The sequence below is a fragment of the Benincasa hispida genome, chromosome 11 (assembly GCF_009727055.1).
Source record: "Benincasa hispida cultivar B227 chromosome 11, ASM972705v1, whole genome shotgun sequence".
Lineage (NCBI taxonomy): Eukaryota > Viridiplantae > Streptophyta > Magnoliopsida > Cucurbitales > Cucurbitaceae > Benincasa > Benincasa hispida.
This window is the reverse complement of record NC_052359.1, coordinates 40,956,437-40,978,716: the sequence shown is the minus strand read 5'-3', so window position 1 is coordinate 40,978,716 and position 22,280 is coordinate 40,956,437. Positions and strand designations below refer to the sequence as shown.

The window sequence follows — 22,280 nt, the reverse complement described above, 5'->3', positions numbered from 1 at the left end:
TAAAAAAAAAAAAAAAAAAAAGATATCGGAAAATTCCCCGTGGGGAATCCCTGACCCGATCCCCATGGAAAATTTCACGGGGATGGGGAATAAAATGGGGAGCGGGGACGGGGATGGGGAATGGCATCCATGGCCCCGCCCCGCCCCGCAGACATCTCTAATCGTACTAATGATTGGTTATATTCGATGGACATAGAAATGTATCTGCGGTAAAAAGAGTTCAGTTGTTGGTCTTTAGTAGAATGCCTGACAGTTAACGGATGGTGGATCTTGTGGCTAAAGAGTTTAGTTAGCTATTCACGTACCATTGGAGCTTCGAGCCACAGGTCCATAAGGTCCCGTAGGTAGCTTGGATAAAGTCAAGAATCAGGTTTTGGGTCAGTTTAAAATGTTCAAATTGACAAGAGGGAGTTTGATTATATATGATATAATTAAACTAGTTAATTATATATGATATAATTGACTAAATGTATGAGATACATTATTTTGGAGGAAATTAGATATAAATATGACTTATATCAAGTGGAGGAGAAACTACTATAGTAGATATATGATATCAAACTATAGGGTAAGAATATAATATGATTATATTCATTTATTAATTAAATAGGTTAATTATGTGATAATTGGCCTGAAATATCTCCTCAATCGCGCGTTAGTAAGAGAATCCATATTCGGTTACTGTAATCGAAGAATAAAATGAAAATTTGTTTCATTTTGTTTCATTTTGCAAAGGGTTCGGAAAAAAACACAATCAGTGTGAAAACGTCTTGATCGCTTAGCCGAGAGCCTATATGATAGAGCTTCATCGCTTAAACGATCGCACACCCGCGTCTAAACAGTCGCACACCTTTCTCTAAACAATCTCTTAGCTTTCCTAAATGCTCGCTTAGTGTGCTGTGTTTTCTAAACAATCGTTTACCTATTACTAGGCGATCGCTTAGTAAAACCTACACGATCCTGTAGCTTTATCTAAACGATAAGCATCCCCGCTATACGATAGCTTTCTCTCCCACTTGCTTATCGTCTACACGATCAGCCCGTTCCTTTGACCTCTACCAAATTTACCAAAGACCACACTTTGGATTCTCACTCTGAGAGTAGGGCTCCAAGTGGTGGTGTCGTCCCCACTCCTACTTGCTCGTGCTTGTTCGTGTTGTTGCCTTTCGTGTAGACAATTGTGCTGTTGTAACCAACCGTTTTGCTGGGCGATAGAGAACGTAGAGGTTCTTTCGCTGCATTAAGTTCGAAATTGAAGAGTGTCTTCAACTGGTACGTGAACTCAATCCCTTGTATTTTATTTATCAAAGCATTCCGTTAATTAGTGTAATTTGCATAACTGTTTGATAGAATGTGCGTGTGGTATTTCGGTCACAATGAAATCGGAAAGATTTGAATGCGCTTATGGAAACTCTTCGTTAAGAGTTCCTTTAATGTGGACACAAATATATCTATAGTGAGGAGAGTGCAACTATCGAGCTATAGTGGTTTGACTTGATAGTTAACGAACACTGATTATTTTGGACTAAAGAGTTTTAGCCAATTAATCTTAAATCGTTAAAGCTCATGATCTGTAGGTCCATAAGGTCCCTCTACTATCTCGTAAAACATGAACACCTTGAATTAATAAATTGAGTGAATTTTGAGTGAAATCAATTTGAATTGTTCAAATTGAATTTCAATTTGAAAATGTTCAAATGAAATTAGGGTGTTTTATATTTAAATTAGGGTTTGTATAATTATATTTGATATAATTAATTAAACGTTTAATTTGTTGAAATTAAACAAAATTGGGGAGTTTATTATATTTAAATATTAAATTACATGAATAAGATTCGTGTATTAAAACTAGGTATGTGATTAATTTAATAATTGATATTAAATTACTTAATTAATTAAATATGTTTAATTAATTAAAAATCAAATTAGTTTCCATTTTAAATTCAATTTAAGAAATTGGATTTTGTAATTTAGATTTGATTAATTATGGAATTAATTAAAATGAATTGAAAAAATGGAAATTGGGGATTTAGTGAGTTTTTCCCACTTTTCTCAAGCATGAGGTGTTTCTCATGCATATTCACACAAATCCCACCATGAACATGAAGCAATTGCTGGCAAATGTTGTCGTTGGTGAGTGCCTGCATGGTGAAGGTTAATAAAACACTGAAAATTGAGAAAGAAAGAGAGCTTTTTTTTAGCTGGAAAATAGTTTTTCAAAGTTCTTCTTCTCCCTCCCCAAAACCTAGATTTCTTACTTCACAAATTCACTCAAATTTGAGTTCCACCACTTAAATTCAAGGCTGATAATAGTAGAGAAGATCTCTTGGTGGTTCACTGTCAATTTGGAGCTGAATTAACGTGAAGAGCAACTTGGATTTGGGAGAGTTCATCAAAGGTATGTTGAAAATGAAACCCACTTTATTTTTCTGCAAAAGCATGCTTTAGAACTCAAATTAAATGTAATTAGAGTGTTTATCGATTATGTTTGCTTCCGTTGCATGCTAGTATATCCTATCATTGTAGCACTTTACAACACTTGTAACACCTACAAAGCAGGCGGTATCCATAGTATCACCAGGATAAGGTACCCAACTTTATTCATCTACTACAGACCGTTTAGGTTATTATTTAAATAAGATCCACTTGTATATCTCTACATACTTGTTTAAATTACATGAAATAACATCGAATCTTAGTTTATTGGATTGAGTATATGCTTATAAAATAACACTTATTTTATTAACAATAATATGTTTATACAGAGTTTACAAACTACGAGATTACAAGGAGATTTAGAACACATTCCCAACAGTGTTATCTTTACTTTATTTCAATTTTTTTTTCCTTCAAAACAATTGCTTACATCTTGTACTACAAGACATACTATAACTTATCTTGAAAACTTCTTCAAATCAGTTCTCGAATCATAGAGGGGAAAAAAGTCAGCAAGAAAAAAAATAGTAGCAAAAAAAAAAAAAGAAATTAAAGATCCAAAGCACATGAAAGTTTCTTGTCATTCATTTGAAAAAAAGAAAAAAAAAATCAAGAATTTTTTTTTAAGCCCAATTTGAGTTACTCTAGTCTTAGTTTGTGAGAGTTGATCATTTTGAATTAGATTTTATCAAACTTTTAGTGAGATTGCACCAAAAATATAAGTCAACCCTTACATTTTTGACCTAGTACCAAAAGCCTACCATTGAGTGATAAATACGAGTGTTCTTGAGTGAAATTGGTAAAAAGTATGGTGAGGTCCTTTTATTACTAACTTTAAAATGTTACAGGGTGAAGGAGTACCAGAAGTACAAGATACTAATATGGCTATTCTTTAAGGCGTGATGGAAATGATGAGGGTAGATAGGCAATAAAGGAGAGCACTTCAAAGAGTCTTACAAGAAGATGAGAGAGTATTTGACTTAGTTGAACAAGAAAGATAAATTGGAGGAAGAGGAAACGTGAGAGGGAGAGGAAGAAATAATATGCACCCTAGATGAGGAAAAAGAATACATGAAGATATAGATAGTGGAGTCAAACTAAAAAATACACCATTTTGTGGAACGTCGGATGCGGAGGCATATTTGGAACGGGAAAGGAAAATAGAACATGTGTTTGATTGCAACACATTTAGTGAGAATAAGAAGATGAGACTTGCCACTGCCGAATTCATTAACTATGTGGAAAATTAGTATCAACATCTCAAATCCGAGATAAGGAGGAAAGAGGAGGATCCCATTGAAACTTGGGAAGAACTTAAAGAAGCCATGAGAAAGTGGTATGTTCCAAAACATTATGAAAGAGATTTAAGAACTAAATTGCAAGTTTTGAGGCAGGGAACAAAAAGTGTAGCTGAATATTATCAAAAGATGGAAAATTTGATGGAAAGAGCAAATATTCGAGAAGAAGAAGAAGACACCATGTCTAGATTCCTTGGAGGTTTAAATCTTGAAATTGCTCATCTCGTTGATAGATATCCACAACTATACTTGGAATATATGTATCATTATGCAATCAAAATTGAAGAACAATTTAGAGAAGAAAAGGAACATTCCAAGAGGTATAGTTCTAAAGCTAATACCTTTTCAAATTCTAATGTTTGAAACAAGGATGGTTTTGTGAATAGGGGTGAAGCAAAAGGTAAGTTTGTGGCTCCTAAAAGAGTGGAAGCCAGGAGCAACTATACTAAAAAGAATGAAGCTTCTAATGAGGAAAGAGAGAAATCTAGTTCTGTTCAATGTTGGAAGTGCAAAGGATTTCGGCACATGAGCAAAATTTGTGCCAATAAAAAAGTCATGGACATAAGAAATGGAATTAATGATTTGGAAGATGAATGTGATGAACAAGATGGCCAACTTGAGGAAGACTCCAAAGCTTTCAATGATGAGTACATTGAAGAAGGCAACCCATATCCTTAGTTGCAAGAAGAGTACTTAATGTGTAGATCAAGGAGGAGAAAGTTGAAGATCAAAGGCATAACTTGTTTCACACAAGGTGCTTGATTGAAGGAAACCTATGTAGCTTGATGATTGATAGTGGAAGTTGCACAAATGTAATAAGTAGTTTTCTTGTAAAAAGACTCCAACTCACTACTCGTCCACATCCAAAACCATATAAGCTTCAATGGTTAACAAACAAAGGAGAATTGAAGGTAAACTTCCAAGTTCTTATTTCTTTTACTTTAGGAAGATATAAGGATAACGTTCTTTGCGATGTCGTACCTATGAATGCGGTGATATGTTATTGAGCCGACCTTGGTAATATGATAGAGAAGTCACATATGATGGTTTGCTGAACAAGTACACATCAACTTTGAATGGGAAGAAGTTTACTTTGCTTCCATTATCTCTATATGAAGTACAATGCGATCAAGTGAAATTAGAAAAGAAAAGAAAAGAATTTGAGGATCAAGAGAGGAGAAAAGAAAGTAAGTTAAAGGAGAAGAGTGGAAAAAAAAAGTGAGGGGCAACAAGTGAGTGAAAACCAAGAGAGAGAAAAGAGTGATTTTGAGGAAAAAAGAAAGAGTGTGAGTTTGGTTATGAGAAAGTGGGAAGAGAGGAATATATTTTCATTCGAAGCACCAAACTTAGTAACTGAACCTAACTTTATTGATGGTTTGTCTGGTGCTTTTAAATCTCTTTTGCGGAATTTAATGACATGTTTCCACATGAAGATGCACCTACGGGTCTACCTCCTTTGAGAGGAATTAAGCACAAAATTGACTTCATACCCGAGGCAACGCTTCTAAATATGGCGGCCTATAGGACCAATCCAACCAAGGCCAAGGAAATTCAAAGTCAAATGGAAGAACACATGGATAAAGGTTATGTTCGAGAAAGCGTGAGTTCTTGTTCGATTCCTATCATTTTAGTACCCAAGAAAGATGGAACATGGAGGATGTGTGTTGATTGTCGAGCCATCAACAAAATAACGGTAAAGTATCGACATCCTATTCCTAGATTGGATCACTTGCTAGATGAATTACATGGTGCAAACTTTCAAAAATTGATCTTAAAAGTGGTTACCATAAAATTCGAATGCATGTGGGAGATGAGTGGAAAACAGCTTTCAAAACAAAATTTGGTCTTTATGAGTGGCTTGTTATGCCATTTGGTCTTATTAATGCACTGAGTACTTTTATAAGGCTAATGAATCATGTTTTGAGAGAATACATTGGAAAATTTTTTGTGGTATACTTTGATGATATTCTTGTGTACTCTAAAAATTTGAATGAACATATTTTGCATGTCAAGATAATTTTGCTTAAACTTAGAGAAGAAAAGCTTTAAACCAATTTCAAAAAGTGTAGTTTTTGTTAGGTGATTATGCATGTCATCTTAGTCCTTTTTCTTAAAATTATGAAGGTTGTTAGGCAGAAATTGCGTCGATCGTGCTAGGAATTCATGAGAAAAAGAGTTTGCTTCAATCAGCATGTTAAATCTCAGGTAACCCATTACTTTGCGTTAATTATGCGTTCAATATTCTATTTTTATAGCCAATGCAGGAAATGAACACAAACGCAGAAACCGAACCATCGCATAGACGACAACATGTGGAGAAACACTCCACCGCAAGGCAAACGCATCAATCAACACATGGATGTTGTGGTAATTAGTCATATGCGTCCATCACATGGGAATTGCGCTCGTCAAGCGATTGCGGTCATCATATAGAGTTGCGGTGTTAAGTGAATGCGGTCATTGAATGACTGTGGCTATGCGACAACGCATTCTAATGGGATCAACGCAAGGTAGGTGGAATGAACGCATCAACGCATCTACCTCGAGAAAATCCAAAGTTGATGCTGACATTTTACCTATTGTACCGTTGGTAGTAGAGGTTCAAAAAAGACTAACGCGTCGCTCTTATACACATCTAGATGTGTATAAGAGACAGCATTTTACCTATTGTACCGTTGGTAGTAGAGGTTCAAAAAAGACTAACGCGTCGAACGTCAGACTCAGAGCAGTCCAAGTAATGTTGTCAGTGATCCAAACTCTATAAATAGAAGCCGATGAGCAGAAATTCAGATCATCCGGGGAGGATCCTTGGATCCGGAGATTATCCCTCAACCGGGGATTTTCCCCGCGATCCAGACAAACGCGTGAGAAGACGGTTGAGAGTTTTTTACCTCCTTCATCCATTCCGAGTGACGACCGAAGCCTTCGATCGAGGCTAGATCTCGAGAGAGTCAACTTCTACGCCCATCCATGGCAACACCGGCAGCCTTAACGCACATCCGCTGGGAACAAATCTTTGCTTCCAGCCGGTCATTCCTTTTCCTTTCTTTTCCTGTATTGTATTGTATGAAATTTTGAATTAAAAAAATTAATACAATGTGTTTTTCAATGCATTTCTCTATTCCTTCGACTTCATCTCCATCTTCATGCTCAGCATCTTTACTTTCATTGCAATACTTAGTGGGATTGCTTGGGTATTGCATACTTAGTCATGTGGATTAAGGATATGAAGCATGTAGCAACCCACCAAGAGGTGTGCATTGTGAGAGTATGTGAGTAATCTTATTTGCTTAGTGTGAAGCTGCTGCAACGCCTGTCTATGGGCTAATGCATTACTTGTCTATGACTAAAGTCAGCAACAATCAACTGCCTGAGAGGGTAAGTGGTTGGATGCATTAAGTAAGGTATGCATTGTTCACTAGGGATAGTAACAATCTTAGGTCAGCAAAGTTTATGCGATTGTCTTGTATTATGTATACTTCATTCGTCCATTAGGGATACTCGGGAGAGTAGTCTACGGACAGGATCTAGGCTTGGGAGAGCCAGATTAGAACACATAATACAAGAGATAAGCGCTTAAGAATGAGCACTATTTGTTATTAACACGTCACATGCATCCTATAGATAGGATACGATTTAATGCGGTCACCTTGCTTTCATGCATTTTGCATCATCGCATAGGACAAAAGTAGAGACTTAGGAATAAGCTCTATGGACACTTTTTCATTCAACACATGCGTCCTATAATTAGGAGTACCACATTTCCATTGGAAAATGACTTTCCGTGTATGGTTGTAGCATGATTGTATGGATTGCGTTGACTAGGGTTGCCCTTGTAATCACTCTTAAGTTCTGCAATGAAAACATCTCCGCATTTTACCTATTTTTCCATACATTTATTTCATGTCAAGGTTTGTCGCATCTCTACCTTTCATGCATACTCTCATTGTGTTGTCTGTTAGATATGAGTAGGAGTAGGATTAATGTAGCAACATCACCTCCATTCTTTTATTCAACCGCCACATGCACAATCACCAAAAACATATAATTATAAGTCCCTGTGTTCGACCTCGGATTATCCGAGAAACTTGCATTCATGTTATACTTGGCGTGAACGCAAGAAAACTTGTGGCAGGACGCATGGTCATCGCATATACTCGTTAACGCATTTTTCATTCCAACACATGACCATCGACGCATGACTATCAACGCATATCTTAGGAACATGCATCGCATACTGCGTCCAAAGAAAGTTGGTTGTCGAGTAAAATTGACTTCCAATTTCCCACCATCACTAGGCCAAGTCAATTTCTTAGGATTCATTATTGGAAAGGATGGGGTGAAAGTTGATGAAGAAAAGGTCAAGGCTATTCGAGAATGGCCAACACCCACCAATGCAACCGATGTGAGAACTTTTCATGGTTTGGCTAGTTTTTATAGGAGGTTTATTAAGGATTTCAGTAGCATAGCCTCACCATTGAATGAACTTGTTAAAAAGAATGTAAAATTTGAATGGAAAGAAAAGCAAGAAAATGCATTCAATGAATTGAAAAATAAATTGACTAATGCACTTTGTCTTGCTTTACCTAACTTTGACCAATCTTTTGAAATTGAATGTGATGCAAGTGGGATAGGGATTGGAGTTTTTTTTATGCATGAAAATAGGTCAGTCATGTTCTTTAGTGAGAAGCTAAATGGAGCACAACTTAGCTACCCCACATATGATAAGGAATTACATACACTTATAAGGGCTTTGCAAGTTTGGCAACATTACTTGTGGCCAAAAGAGTTTGTCATCCACGCGGATCATGAAAGCTTGAAACACATCAAAAGCCAAACAAAGTTGAACAAGAGGCATGCTAAATGGGTAGAGTTCAGTGAGACATTTCCATATGTCATTCATTACAAGAAAGGTAAGGATAATGTAGTGGCTAATGCATTATCAATGAGGTATGCATTGTTTTCTTTCCTTAGTACAAAAATTCTTGGTTTTAAACACATGATTGATTTGTACAAAGTAGAGACATCTGAATTTCATGATATGCATATTCAATATTTAGAAGGGAAAAACGTGCATGATTATATTTTGTTTGATGAAATGCCTTTTAAGAAAGGAAAACTTTGTATTCCTAAGTGTTCCATTCGAGAGTTGCTTGTAAAGGAAGCTCATGGGGGAGGATTAATGGGGCATTTTGGGGAATTTAAAACATATAACATGTTGGCTAAACATTTTTATTGGTTGAAAATGAGAAAGGATATGAATAAAGTGTGCAAACAATGTTTCAAATGTAAGGAGACTAAGTTTAAGACACAACCACATGGTCTTTACAAACCTTTAGATATTTTTAGTGAACCTTGGGTTGACATTAGCATGGATTTTGTTTTAGGACTACTAAAGACTAGGAGACATCATGATAGCATTTTTGTGGTAGTTGATAGGTTTAGTAAAATGGCACATTTCATACCATGTAATAAAACAGATGATGCTACTAACATAGCTAATCTTGGCTTTAAGGAAGTGGTTAGATTGCATGGAATTCCTAAGACCATTGTTAATGATAGAGATGCAAAATTTTTAAGTCATTTTTGGAAAGTTGTATGGGGTAAATTGGGAACTGAGCTTTTGTTTTCAACAACTTGTCACCCACAAAGAGATGGGCAAATTAAGGTGGTTAATAAAACATTAGGAACTTTTTTCAGGTCACTGATGTTTGAAAATCTCAAGTCTTGGGAGGATACTCTACCTTTTTTAGAGTTTGCTTACAATAGAGCAATACATAGCACCACTCATTGTTCACCTTTTGAGGTTGTGTATGACTTTAATCCATTAACTTCTTTAGATCACCCTTTCCACCTAATATGTTTACTAGTGATGCAGTTGTTTCAAGGGCAAAATACATCAAAAATTTGCATAAAGAAGTCAAAGAAATGATTGAAAGAAGAATCAAAAGCTTGTCAATATCAAGAACTAAGGGAGAAAGAAAATTATTTTTAAACCCAGTGATTGGGTTTGGGTTCGGGTTCATCTACGAAAGGAAAGGTTTCCATATCAAAGGATGTCTAAACTTCAACCAAGAGGAGATGGTCCATTTCAAGTAATAGAGCGGATCAATGATAATGCCTACAAATTAGATCTTCGAGGTGAGTACAATGTAAGTTCTACTTTCAATGTGGCTTATTTGACTCATTCTGATGTAGGAAATGAAGATCTTGATTTGAGGACAAATCCTTTTATAGAAAGGGGGATGATGTGAATTCAACCATTGAACCATTGCATGTACCTAAAGGACCAATTACAAGAAGCAAGGCAAAGAAGATTCAAGAGACATTCACACTACATCTTCAAAAACTAACAAATTCACAAGAACTGACAAATAATTTTGAGACCAAAATTTTATATACTATTAATTCAATGAGTCAAGAAGAGAATGACATGAAGATGGCACAAGAAAAGTCCTATATTTTGGAAGATAACGTGGTGGTAAAAAAAAGTATGCAGATTTTGTGAAGAAAATATTGTTAAGTGTGCACTACACGGAGAAATGTGATGACAAATCTTGTCAAACATGCACATCTACTTTATCGCCTTCTGAATGATATATTTAAGGAAATTTGAAGATTTTCTACATTTCTAGTTTTGAATTTTGGCTTATAATTTAGTATGCAATTAAGTTTCAAGTTTCTAGGTGTTATTTTCTACAATTTGCAATTAATTGTATTTGAATGACTTTTGAGTTTCTTGGTCTATCCACGACCATTTGGCCTATAAAATGGCTTGTAATGCTCTTCAAACTCAAATTATCCATAGTAAAAAAACTTGTGCTTATTCAACCTTTGGTGTTTTCTTTTTCTTTCAAATCTTGCTTTAGATTTGATGTTTAAATCAATTCATTGGATTGGTCTTGATCAAGCTAATTCTGGAGTGAGTTGACTTAGGATCTAAGAGTGACCATCATAGATTCTAAGTTTGATCTAAGTTAGCTTCCTTTGTGAGTGTTTGCAAGGATCCTAGAAAGACCTCTAACTTTGCATCCAACAAGCATCGCGGGTGCTTATCACCCACCTGTGAACTCTATAAATAGAGAAGCTCTCCTCATTTGGAGAGGTCAACAATTCTACACTTCAGATGACCTAAAGAGAATTCTCCCAATAATCAGAAGATGCCCAAACTCCTGAAGCTGACTACACTTGAAGACGGGAGTCCTTTGAAGATACAAGCATTCTAACCATACTTGATGACTGAAGTCCTTTGAAGATACAAGCATTCTTTCAAGACTCCAAGCTCAAGAACATCCACATGCTCCGCTTCTATACATCAAGCGTACGCATTCAATTAAGAGAGAATCGGATGATCAAGTACTAGAATTCGAACCACATCGCATCACATCAACATCAACTCAAGTTCAACTCCACAAAACAAGTTTCTCCGGAAGCCTCATACGAACACTAATCCTTCAAGAAGATCAACAAGTGCAAAGGCCGATCATCCAAGAAGACCAACAAGTCCAAAAGTCGACCATCCAAGGAGATCAAGCCCAAAGGCCGATCATCTAAGAATGTCAACAAGTCCAAAGGCCAATCATCCAAAAGAATCATCCAGATTAAATATTAAAGTTTATTTTAAACGCATCAAATAATTATTGTATTGGGGATTGTATTGCTATACTGAAATCAATACAAATACAAAAGTCCAAATTCCACGAATTAAGTTTCTTTGGAAACCTCGTGCGAATAAAAATCTTTTTAAAATAACTTGATTATATATATAACTAAAAAATACATCAAAAACTTATCTTGATTTTATAAAAATGAAAAAAAAAAACATAATTACGAAACATGTATGTTTATTTTACCTCAAAGTTCAATTACTGATAATTTAACTAAAAAAACGATAAAAATGTAATTTATTTAAGGATCGTTTTCAAATATAGAAAAATAAATAAAAAAATATTTACAAATATAACAAAATAGCACTACATTGATAGAATATTATTTAAGATTATTTTCAAATATAAAAGAAAAAATAAATAAAAATATTTACAAATATAACAAAATATCACTATAGTTGATAGAATACTATTTTCTATCTATAGTTTAAAAAAAATAGCAATTTTTTCATTGAGAAGGGAGAGTATTTGTTTTTAATTTCCTCTTTTTGTCCTTTAATTAGAGCTCTCTCAAGCCTTGCACAACCAAAATCAAACCATGCATGAAATCCAATCCTTCGTACTCCTCTCCATCCTCTTTTGCTTAATCCGTTACATTTTAACCAAAACCGCCGCCAAGTCCGCCCTCCGCCTTCCTCCCAGTCCCCCATCGCTGCCGCTCATCGGCCATCTCCACCTCCTCTCGCCGGCGCTTTACAACTCCTTCCGCCGTCTCTCCGATCGCTACGGCCCGATCCTTTACCTTCGTCTCGGCGCGTCCCCTTGCCTCGTCGTCTTGTCGGCGCCGATCGCCGCCGAAATCTTCAAGACGCACGACGTCGCTTTCGCCTCCCGTCCACCTCTGGCCTTCCCCGATAAGGTGTACTACGGAAAATCGGGGTTCGTCTCGGCACCGTATGCCGATTACTGGAGGTTCATGAAAAAATCTGCGTGACGGAGCTTCTCAGCCCCCGGCAACTGGAGCGGTCGCAGGGCGTCCGCCGAGAAGAAATCCGGCGGCTTCTGTCGAGAATCGCCGCCCATTCTCGGCTGAAGGAGGCTGTGGATATCGGCGCTGAGCTTATGAGATTGACCAACAATGCCACTTGCAGGTAAGGGGTGAAATGTTGAACGGAAGTTCGTCGTAGGGGTATTTTTGGTATAAAAAAGTACATAGCCTTTTGTGACTAATTTTTTGGAGAAAGAAATAAAACAAAGAAAGTTAAATCATACAAAATACAAAATAAATAGTCGTCCGATTTTTAGTCACAATCAACCAAAAATTTCCAAATAAAATACTGTTTAATTGTAATGTATTTTTCATTCTATTATAATTAATTTTAAATAATTAAAGTTATTTTTCAAATAATTTTTAAAATCACGAAAGTAATTTTTACAATTTCAGAATAACTTACAAACATGACAAAAGTGAGCTGTCAAGAATTCGAATATTTTGATACCTTTGAATTTTTTATTCTATATATATATTAACAATATATGGGATGTGAGAATTCAAACTTTGACTTTGAGATTGGTAATACAAACTCTATATAAGTTGAATTTGACTTTGATAATATAAAATTTTATATATAATTTTAGAAATAAAGGACACATAAAATATTTGATTTAGTCAAGCACGTCCATCTCACGCCTTTTTTATTATTATTGTATTATTGAATATTATTTTAATATTCTAAAAGGTTTGTTTTTGGTTTTTTGTTTTTGTTTTTTTTTTTTTAATTTTACTAACCACTTTGAAAGGGATATTGTTTTTAGAGAAAAATATTTTGAATATAAGGTATATATATTTTTTCAATTGGATGAAGTGTGAAGTTGCGTCACTTAGAAATTTCGCGTGATTAGTAATTAATTAATGATGTACTCAAAAGAAAAAGATAAAGAATGCTTCAGGAAAAAGAAAAAAGAGTAGGATTTAATCAAGTATTTTCAAATACAATTTCTAACACACCATAATAAATAAATAATGTTTTCGGAAAATAAATTTTATTTTTCTAAGATTTTTTTAAAGAATATGGTGGGAAGATTTCAAAGTTAGACTCCTTCAAAAACTTCAAAACTTTATGTTTATGTTCGAAAATTTATATTTGAAAAATTATTATAATTTAAACAATAAGGATTGAGACTTGAGAGTATAAATCAATGAGTTTTAAAATAGACTATTGTGATACTTGCTACATTACATTTTTTTTCTAATAAAAGCACATATATATCATTATATTCTTAAGGTTAACTTACAAATTTTAGTGGCTAAACTTCTATATTTTAAATTTTAATGAATTTATTTGATACAAAACTGAACGTTAGAGTTTCAGCAGACAAAGAAGATGATTCTTTAATCGTTGAGTTAGGTAGCTAGGCATCTATGACAAATCATTAATGTTCATATTATCTAAAGTATGTTAAAAAATTAAACACTTTTGTTCCCAAAACTTTCATCAATGTAGCAATTTAGTTCATAAACTTTAATTTGTAACAATTTGATTCCATGAATAATTTTGTGAATCGTAAAAATTTAATCTTTAAACTTTAGCCAATAATATTTTTGTTCTTGTACTTTCAAATATACAATCTACCATGAAAAATTTTATCAAAATTAAAGTGTAATTTTTATCTGTGACAACTTAATGTTTCTCGCTTATAGACACATTTGGTCCATATACAATCACACACAGTCATATTATTCACAACAAATAGTAAATTGCTACACAAATTTCAAATACAAGAATTAATTGTAACATAAAGTTGAGAGAACACGAGGAACTAGAATATTGAGAGTGATTTTGAAATGATTAAAATTATTCCAAAATATATTTTTAGTCCTTCAAAATTAATTTAATATTTGAATGGGATGGTTGCAAATAAGCAATCAAGCACAAAATATTAACAAATATAGCACAAAATATTAGCTGATATAACACAATGTAAAAGAATTTGCAAATATGACAAAATTTAGATTTAGCTCTCGTAGTCTATCGGTGATCAACCATATCGCTGAAAGGAGTCTATCAATATATATTTTATCACTAATAGAAGTCTATCAACGATAATGCCCATCACTAATAGATTTTAGTATATTTGCAATTCATTAAAAATGTCCCTATATACTATATACTTAATTATTATTCCTAAAAGTGATATCCATTGTAAGTACCCTATTTGAATTTACATATTTTCATACGTCAAAGATTTAGAATCACTAAAAGCATGTTTCATAGCGATTTTGAAAATAGTAAAAGTAATTTTAACGATTTACTCTCAAATATGATAAATGGTGATTAAGATTATAACAGTTTTAAAATCATATGCCCAAATATGCCCCTAAAGTGGAAGATATTGTGATACCTTTTAACACTATGTGATTTGTAGGATGGTAATGAGCACAACATGCTCTGGAGAAAAGAATGAGACGGAAAGAATAAGGTATTTAGTTAAGGAAGAAATGGAGGTACTGGCAAAGTTATGCTTTGGGGATGTATTGGGGCCATTCAAAATTTTGGGATTCTTGCTTTATGGGAAGAGGGCTCTTGACCTTGGCAGAAGCTTTGATGAACTATTCGAGAAGATCTTGAAGAAACATGAAGAGGATCGACGCAATAATAATCAAGCTCAGGATTTGATGGGTATTCTCTTGGGAATTCACCAAGATCATACTGCTGCAGTTAACATCACAAGAACCCATATCAAAGCATTTATTATAGTAAGAAATTCCATCCTCTAATCTCTAACCCTTTTTGGTCCAATATGTAATGTCTTAATTAGTTGATCGACGATGTTTAAGTAAGGCAAGAATTTATTTAGGATGGTTCAATTTGGCCGGTCTTTCTTAGTTATTTTAACCTGTGTTGAGGTTGGAAAGAATTAGGATAATTTACAAGTCAAGTTCTTGAAAAGTTGTTTAATGAGGTCTTTAAACTTTCAATTTTATGCCTAAAAGGTCTTTTGACCTGTTCTACAATTTTTTAAAAGATGTGGACACAGTGGACACAAATGAAACTATAGAGTCCTATTAGACATAAATTTGAAATTTATATCTATTAGTCAATTTACTTTTAAGAAGATTGAATATGCCAAAGCCCTATTAGACACAAAATTGAAAATTAAGATCTCGTTTGATAACCATTTCGTTTTTTATTTTTTTTGTTTCTGAAAATTAAACTCATTTCCTTTCAGTTTCTTATAATGATTTGCATCTTTCTTATAAGTTAAAACTTCTTTTTTTAGTTTCAAAATTTGGTTTAGTTTTTTAAAACCGTTAGTAAAAATCAGAGACAATCGCAGGAAATTTAGAGGTTGAAAGAATGGTTATAGGCTTAATTTAAATAGGAAAAAAACCTTAAAAAAACTAAAAAAATTAAAAAAAAAGGATTAAATAAACCCAAGGAGGCTTAAGAGATCTATTAAACACGAGATTCAAAGCTCACGGACTTATTAAACACTCTTAAAGTTTAGGTACCAAATAGACATAAACTTTAAAGATCGATAGACCAAACTTGCAACTTAACCGAGGGGGGTTATTACTTCGTGTGTTGTCTGCTCATTGTAAAAAAACAGGATCTATTCATGGCTGGTACAGATACTTCATCAGTAGCCATCCAATGGGGATTAGCTGAACTAATCAACCATCCTGAAATGTTGAAAAGGGTTAGAAAGGAGATAGAATCAGTGGTTGGAACATCAGGAAGACTTGTTGAAGAAGAAGACATTCCTCAACTCCCTTATTTGCAAGCTGTTGTGAAGGAAACTTTGAGGCTCTACCCACCAGTACCAGTCGCAATAAGAGAATCTCGTCAAAGTTGCAAAATTGGAGGCTATGACGTGCCACCAAAAACAACCGTGGCAATCAATCTCTTTGCAATTATGAGAGACCCTCAATTGTGGAGTGAACCTAACAAATTTCGTCCCGAGAGGTTTTTGGCTTCGTCGTCGAAACAAGAACAAATCGAGACCAACAAGGGACAAAGTTTCGACTTCATTCCATTCGGAGGAGGAAGGAGAGCGTGCCCGGACGCAACCTTCGCATTTAGCATGCTGAATACAACAATGGCTACCCTGGTACAGTGCTTTGATTGGAAGATGGTTGGAGATGGGAAAGAAACTAAGATTGGTATGCAACCAGGACAAGGGTTGACTTTAGGAATGGCCAAGTCTCTCTTGCTTGTTCCTGTGTTACATTTTGATCCTTTTGGTGCTTCTATGTAAACAGTACATGATCAAAGGCTTGATTGTCAATTTCATTTCAAGTTCATAATAATAATAATAGCATGTAATACTATTATATGGACAAAGAGTATCAAAATTATTCAATATGAACATTAAAACAATCACTCCCATCCCTCTACCGCTCTTATTTGTATTATTCACTATAGTTTAAGAGCAATTCTTCATCCATCAAATTTCTTGTGTGATTTAATCTAAACTTACATTCCAATTAATGGGGCTTAGTAATATAGAATTAAAATCTATCCAAAGTTGCATAAAGAGTCAAATCCCACATTGAATCTGAAAATCTATACCCATTTCCCATACGTGGGGTGGGGGGTCAGTTAGCCTAGTATACCATTTCTGAAATTCGGTCATCTCCCATATTTATGTTGAAAGGTTTAGAGACAGGATCACAGGAAGATAAGAATGACAATGTGAAGCTTTTACTCAACCAAAATGAGCATTATGTTGGTGATAAAACCTCTAAACAAAAAGCTTAGAGCAGAGGAACTATTTACCTTTTATGATCAAAAGTATGAATTACACTAGTCTCCTGAAAGACCAAAATTAAAGATTAGATAGATATCTGCTTCCCCCATTCTTCTTCTTTTGCTCTTCTGGGGACCAGGGTGGTTGTGTTTGTGTGGGCTGTAAAACGGACAAATTCATTTGAAAATCTTGTGAAACCAAGGAAGAATGCTCTGTTAACTTCTGCAACAACCAGAACTTGTAGGTTGAGGCTCTTGTCCACGGACAACAAGTTTTGTTCCTTTGAGGAGTGATGAGCTTCCTCCGGAATCTTCCTCATTTGCAATCAGTGCCTTCCTGCTAATAACTCGGTAAATTTCTGTCAGTATGGTATTGAATGCCGTCTCTACATTAGTTGCCTCGAGCGCTGACGTTTCCATAAAAAACAGATTCTCCATTTGAGCAAACTCTTTTGCATCTTCTGTAGGCACAACACGAAGAGAACCTAGATCAGACTTGTTTCCTATAAGCATGATAACGATATTCTTGTCTGCATGGCCACGCAGTTCCTCTAACCACCTAGCTATATGATCGAATGACTGACGCTTCGTCATGTCGTAAACCAGCATTGCCCCCACGGCACCTCTGTAATATGCACTTGTCACTGCTCGATACCTGAAAACCATCACTAATAAGTAAAAAAGAAAAAAAAAAAATCTACAGCCTTTTAAGAGAAAGTTCATTAACATTGGAAAGAAAGTTTGAACAATCCACAGAGAAACCAGAGAATAACTGTCCACAATAGCGAAGTTACAAATCACTCTCATCTGGAACATAGTATGTTCTGGATATATGTTTCAAAATAATATCATGACTTGATTGCTCTTAGCATATATTCATGTAAACCATCGGCATTCAGGCTATGTTAAGAGGCCTCAAACATCATGTTAGACAGGTGACCTTTCGAACTATAATCATCATCACAATAAGAGAGCATAACTAAACCTTTAAAAGTCACATACTTCTCTGCACCCAGTAGCAATTCTCCTTGGAACTCAAGGGAAACTGTTGTACCGTAGAACAGATTGTGTTCCAGTAAAGGACGTGCACTCGGTAACAATTTTGAATTTTCTGATTCGATTCACGATATACTGATTGGTTCTAATAACTTTATACTATGTATGGCTATGGAAAATTAAAATACATAAGTCAAACATCGACAGTATGAACCCCAACCCAAGGGATTGAACATTGGTGATAAAGAAATTGTAATAAATTAAGTGATTATAAATTTATAAGGTCCTTAAGGTCACACATTTACAAGTTTCCTAGGTCATGCAATAGTCCCTGCTGCTGATCACAAGCCGGTAGCTTCCAAGCTTAATGTTCAACCGTTCATTATAAGAACCACGGTTATAAAGGAGGATTTTCTTTATGAGAATGAAGGTGATTCTGAATTGGATACAGATTGTTACTTATCAGGTCCATAGTGCTTATGATTCGGTGACAATATATATACATTTCAACCGATCTATATAAAGCCCATTATTCCAACATGTAGCAGGGGCAGGGGAGGGGGAAAACAGAGAAGTATACACAAGCAGCAAGAGTCAGAAACAAGAAGTTACAAACAGATGTTTCCACGGTTAAAAGAATATCATCAGTTCTACTTATTGCACAGTATCAGAAGATAAATAAATCACAAGTTGAAGTAAGATTAATTGTATAGATAAATCATCAACGTGAACATTCTTAAAACCAACAGTATGAAGAAAGATCTTCACAAAAACATAAAGGATAACTAAAATTAGGTGCATTACGATCATCTGAAAAGAAAATTAGCTAAACCCATTATTAGGTTGAAGATTTACAATAAACTAACACATCGTCGAAATAAGTCCAATATCGTTAAAGAAGGCAGTATCACTAACACATCTTCCATGCCGATATCAATCTTAAACATCGAAAGTCTGGGAAAAAAAACTAGTTAAACACATAGCAAAAGTCTTTTTATTAAAAATCCTAATTAATTCAGTATCGTTGAGAAAAGCAAAAGAAAAGAAAAGAAAAGGAAAAACCCTAAAGAAACATGGCGGTTTTATACCTCTCCTGCCCAGCAGTATCCCATATCTGCGCCTTGATAGCTTTCTGGTCAATGACAAGCGTCTTGGTCTGGAATTCAACCCCAATTGTAGCCTTGGAATCCAAACTAAACTCATTCCTAGCAAAACGAGAAAGGAGTTGCGATTTCCCGACCGCAGAATCCCCGATCAAGACGACTTTGAATACATAATCAATCTTCTGATTGAAATTGGATTGCAAATTAGACATCTCTGAAGCGGGAAAAAGAAATATGAATCCACCTCAAATGAATGAAAGGGGGGGAAATGGAAGGAACACCAAGCGATCGATCGAGAGGAGGAAGAATCAATCGATCGCTTGATGCGATTAGAAGGGGGAATTTGGTGTTAGAAGTAAGGGGTTGAGAAGAACATGAAAAGAAATGGGGGAATGAGAATGGGGGGAAAGGGGTTTAGCGAAGAATTGAAAGGAAATAGGAAGAAGCGAAGGGAAGGCGTTTTGACATGGAAGAGGAAAGCAGAAGGAAAAGGAAAAAGAGAGAGAGAGCAGCCACGACTTTTGTTGAAACGCTTCCCTTTTTAACGGTTCTTCTTCTTCCTTTCTCTTTCTTTCTTTGTTCGTTTTAGAACGGTCAACATGGACGTATATTTTCTTGATAATTATAGATATTGAAAAAAGATAAAGATTTTCCCCCTTTTTTTATATATATTTTTTTAATAAATGAAGGATTATCCTCTCTTAATTATTCATACTATTTCTCGCGCACTATTAATGAAGGTTTAGAACGATAAGAATGAGTAGGAGTGCGACTGAGAGCGAGGAGAAGTGTGAACACGAGGGAGTTCAAGGAAGGGATGAGAAGCGCATGGGAGAGAGGAAGAGCTCCAACGTGTAAAAATACTGTTGCATAGATGGCCTTAATTTCTCATTGAAATTATGAGGGGCCACATTCTGACAATAATAAGATATAGTCATACTTCTTTGTTTTCAAAACTTATGACAAACGACATTACAATTGCAAAATTAAAGTCAACTGTAAAAATTATAAAAAATATATATATATATTCAAAGAGGCTAAAAAAATTAAGAAATTATTGGAGGAGATCGCTCCAATGTGCTAGAGTTTGCATAATTAGATTTATAAGAGAAAATATGAAGGAAAAACTTTAAATTTTAGATTCTTAGCCTTGTAGTTTTTTAAATCCATACGATTATTAAGTAGTGGACCTTACTCAATTATTTTGCAAAATGAATGTGTTCGATAGTTCAATGTAGTTGAATGTAGAAGAAATCAATCAAATAATGTGATATAATAATGAAGGAGATAGTGGAAGGCAATTTTTACACCAATGGGTCTTAGCCGTAATGTGGTACTAGACTACTAGTAATCATATTGAATAACTATTTTAAAAAAAAAAAAAAAAAAAAAAAAAAAAAAAAAAAAAAACTAGGTTTGGTGTTATCAATTTTTATTTTAAACTTTTAATTTTATCTCGAATCATAGATTAAGATAAATGTTGCAATCTCTACTTTATTATAGGATTTCATTCAAAGGAGAAAAACATATTCAATAAATCATAAAATATGTTCCACTAATACAAAATTGATGAGATTCTAGAAAACGACATTGGAGTTTGATATTTTTCAAAATTTATAAGTTTTGAAAGATCATATCAATGTTCATACTAAAAAATCAACAATCGAGTATAATTAATGTAAAGTTGACTTTATTGAATCGGTAAGTTTTGGAAAAATTTTATATCGATTTTTTTTTTTTTAATTAGAAGGTGGATGTAGCATAATTAGGTAAAAAATAAAATTAATTACAATCATCGGAATATAAAATTTAATTCGATGGAATTGAAAGGATAGAAAATTTGATAAAATTTGATATTTTCTCATATATATTGAAAATTTTGGATTAACATGAGGCTTGTCTTCTAGTCTCTATATATTTATCTTCTTCTAGCCATGTACTAGGAGGTGGTGAAAGCGTATCAAATATGCTTAATCACTATATAATTTCACAAGCATAATGAAATGATTTCAAAAGTTAAAAATAATTCAAATATTGCATGTGATGATTCATCTAAACTTTGGGTAGATTTTAGTGATGTGCTTAAAGCTTTAAAAACTTTCGTTATTTAACTTTGAATTCTAAAATTATGTAGTATCCTCAAACTATGAAATCATTCCGAGAAAATATCTTTTTCATTAAAATAACTTTTAAAAATGGACCTACAACTGATTCCTACAAATTAGAACACCTTTATAATTGTTTACAACCATAGAAGATATAATCATTACTTTTTTTTTCAATATGTGGGGTGGGATGATCAAACCTCTGGCATTATTGAAGTTTATAGTATAAGCATTATGTTAATTGAGTTATGCTCGTTTTGGTAAGATATGATCAAGATTACTGTTCATTACATGTCAAACGATATCTTTAGAATCATTTACATAATCAATTTTTACATTTCGACTACTAAGCCAATGTAAGCAGATTATGTTGTAAATGATGTCATATATGTGCACTTTTCAATTCCCGACAGGAACTTTCACCTTATGTTAAGAGAAAATTTAAAAATAATAAGAAGAATAAGAAGGAAAAGACCCTCGAGAAATTTTTTGGAATACACTTTAAAGTTCAAGGACAAAAGTGAATCAAACTTTTTAAAATCAATAAAAACATACCTCAAAATTCATGGATCTTTTATATAATGTAACTTAGGTAAATAACTTGGATCTTCTGTATAATTTAGCTTAGTTAAACAACTATATTAATGTGATGGTTTTGAAAGAAGTCTATTACAATAAATTTTTGGGCCAACTTGAGAAATAGCAAAATTTAAAGTTTTATTTGTAAAAATAGCAAAAAAAAATAATTATTATTAATGAATAATTATGGAAGGACAAATTTTAAAAATTTTAAAATCAATTTAGTCATGTTTTAATGGTTTTTTAATGTAGACACCTTTTTTAAGAAAAAACAATTTTAATTTAGACATTTTCCAAAAAAGGTACCCGTAGTGTCATTCCTTCCAATTTCCCTTGCAAGTTGCGAGATATTGTATCATTTTGTTGTAGTAAGAGTGGACTCTCTAATGACCCAACGGGCCTCTAT

The 22,280-nt window shown here is 34.1% G+C and overlaps 2 protein-coding genes across 3 annotated transcripts; one reads left to right on the top strand and one right to left on the bottom strand.

The window, feature by feature from the left end:
- The first annotated feature begins 11,939 nt into the window (after window positions 1–11,939).
- Window positions 11,940–16,600, top strand: LOC120090695 (cytochrome P450 705A22-like). The gene is given in 4 exon segments (XM_039048414.1): window positions 11,940–12,324; window positions 12,327–12,492; window positions 14,768–15,098; window positions 15,953–16,600. Coding segments are annotated over 4 exon segments (1,530 nt in total).
- Window positions 16,472–19,723, bottom strand: LOC120091832 (ras-related protein RABA4c). 2 transcript variants are annotated; one of them, XR_005485845.1, is made up of 3 exons: window positions 19,176–19,723; window positions 17,122–17,746; window positions 16,472–16,592 (listed from the first exon to the last, which is right to left on the bottom strand). XR_005485845.1 is itself a non-coding variant. In XM_039049974.1 (2 exons), the coding sequence occupies exons 1-2, from the start codon at window positions 19,400–19,402 to the stop codon at window positions 17,308–17,310; spliced, it is 666 nt and encodes a 221-aa protein (XP_038905902.1). In that variant the 5' UTR covers window positions 19,403–19,723; the 3' UTR covers window positions 16,895–17,307. The 2 variants fall into 2 exon arrangements, 1 of the variants encoding a protein (XP_038905902.1); XM_039049974.1 differs by lacking the exon at window positions 16,472–16,592 and having other exon boundaries at window positions 16,895–17,746.
- Between the last annotated feature and the right edge of the window lie 2,557 nt (window positions 19,724–22,280).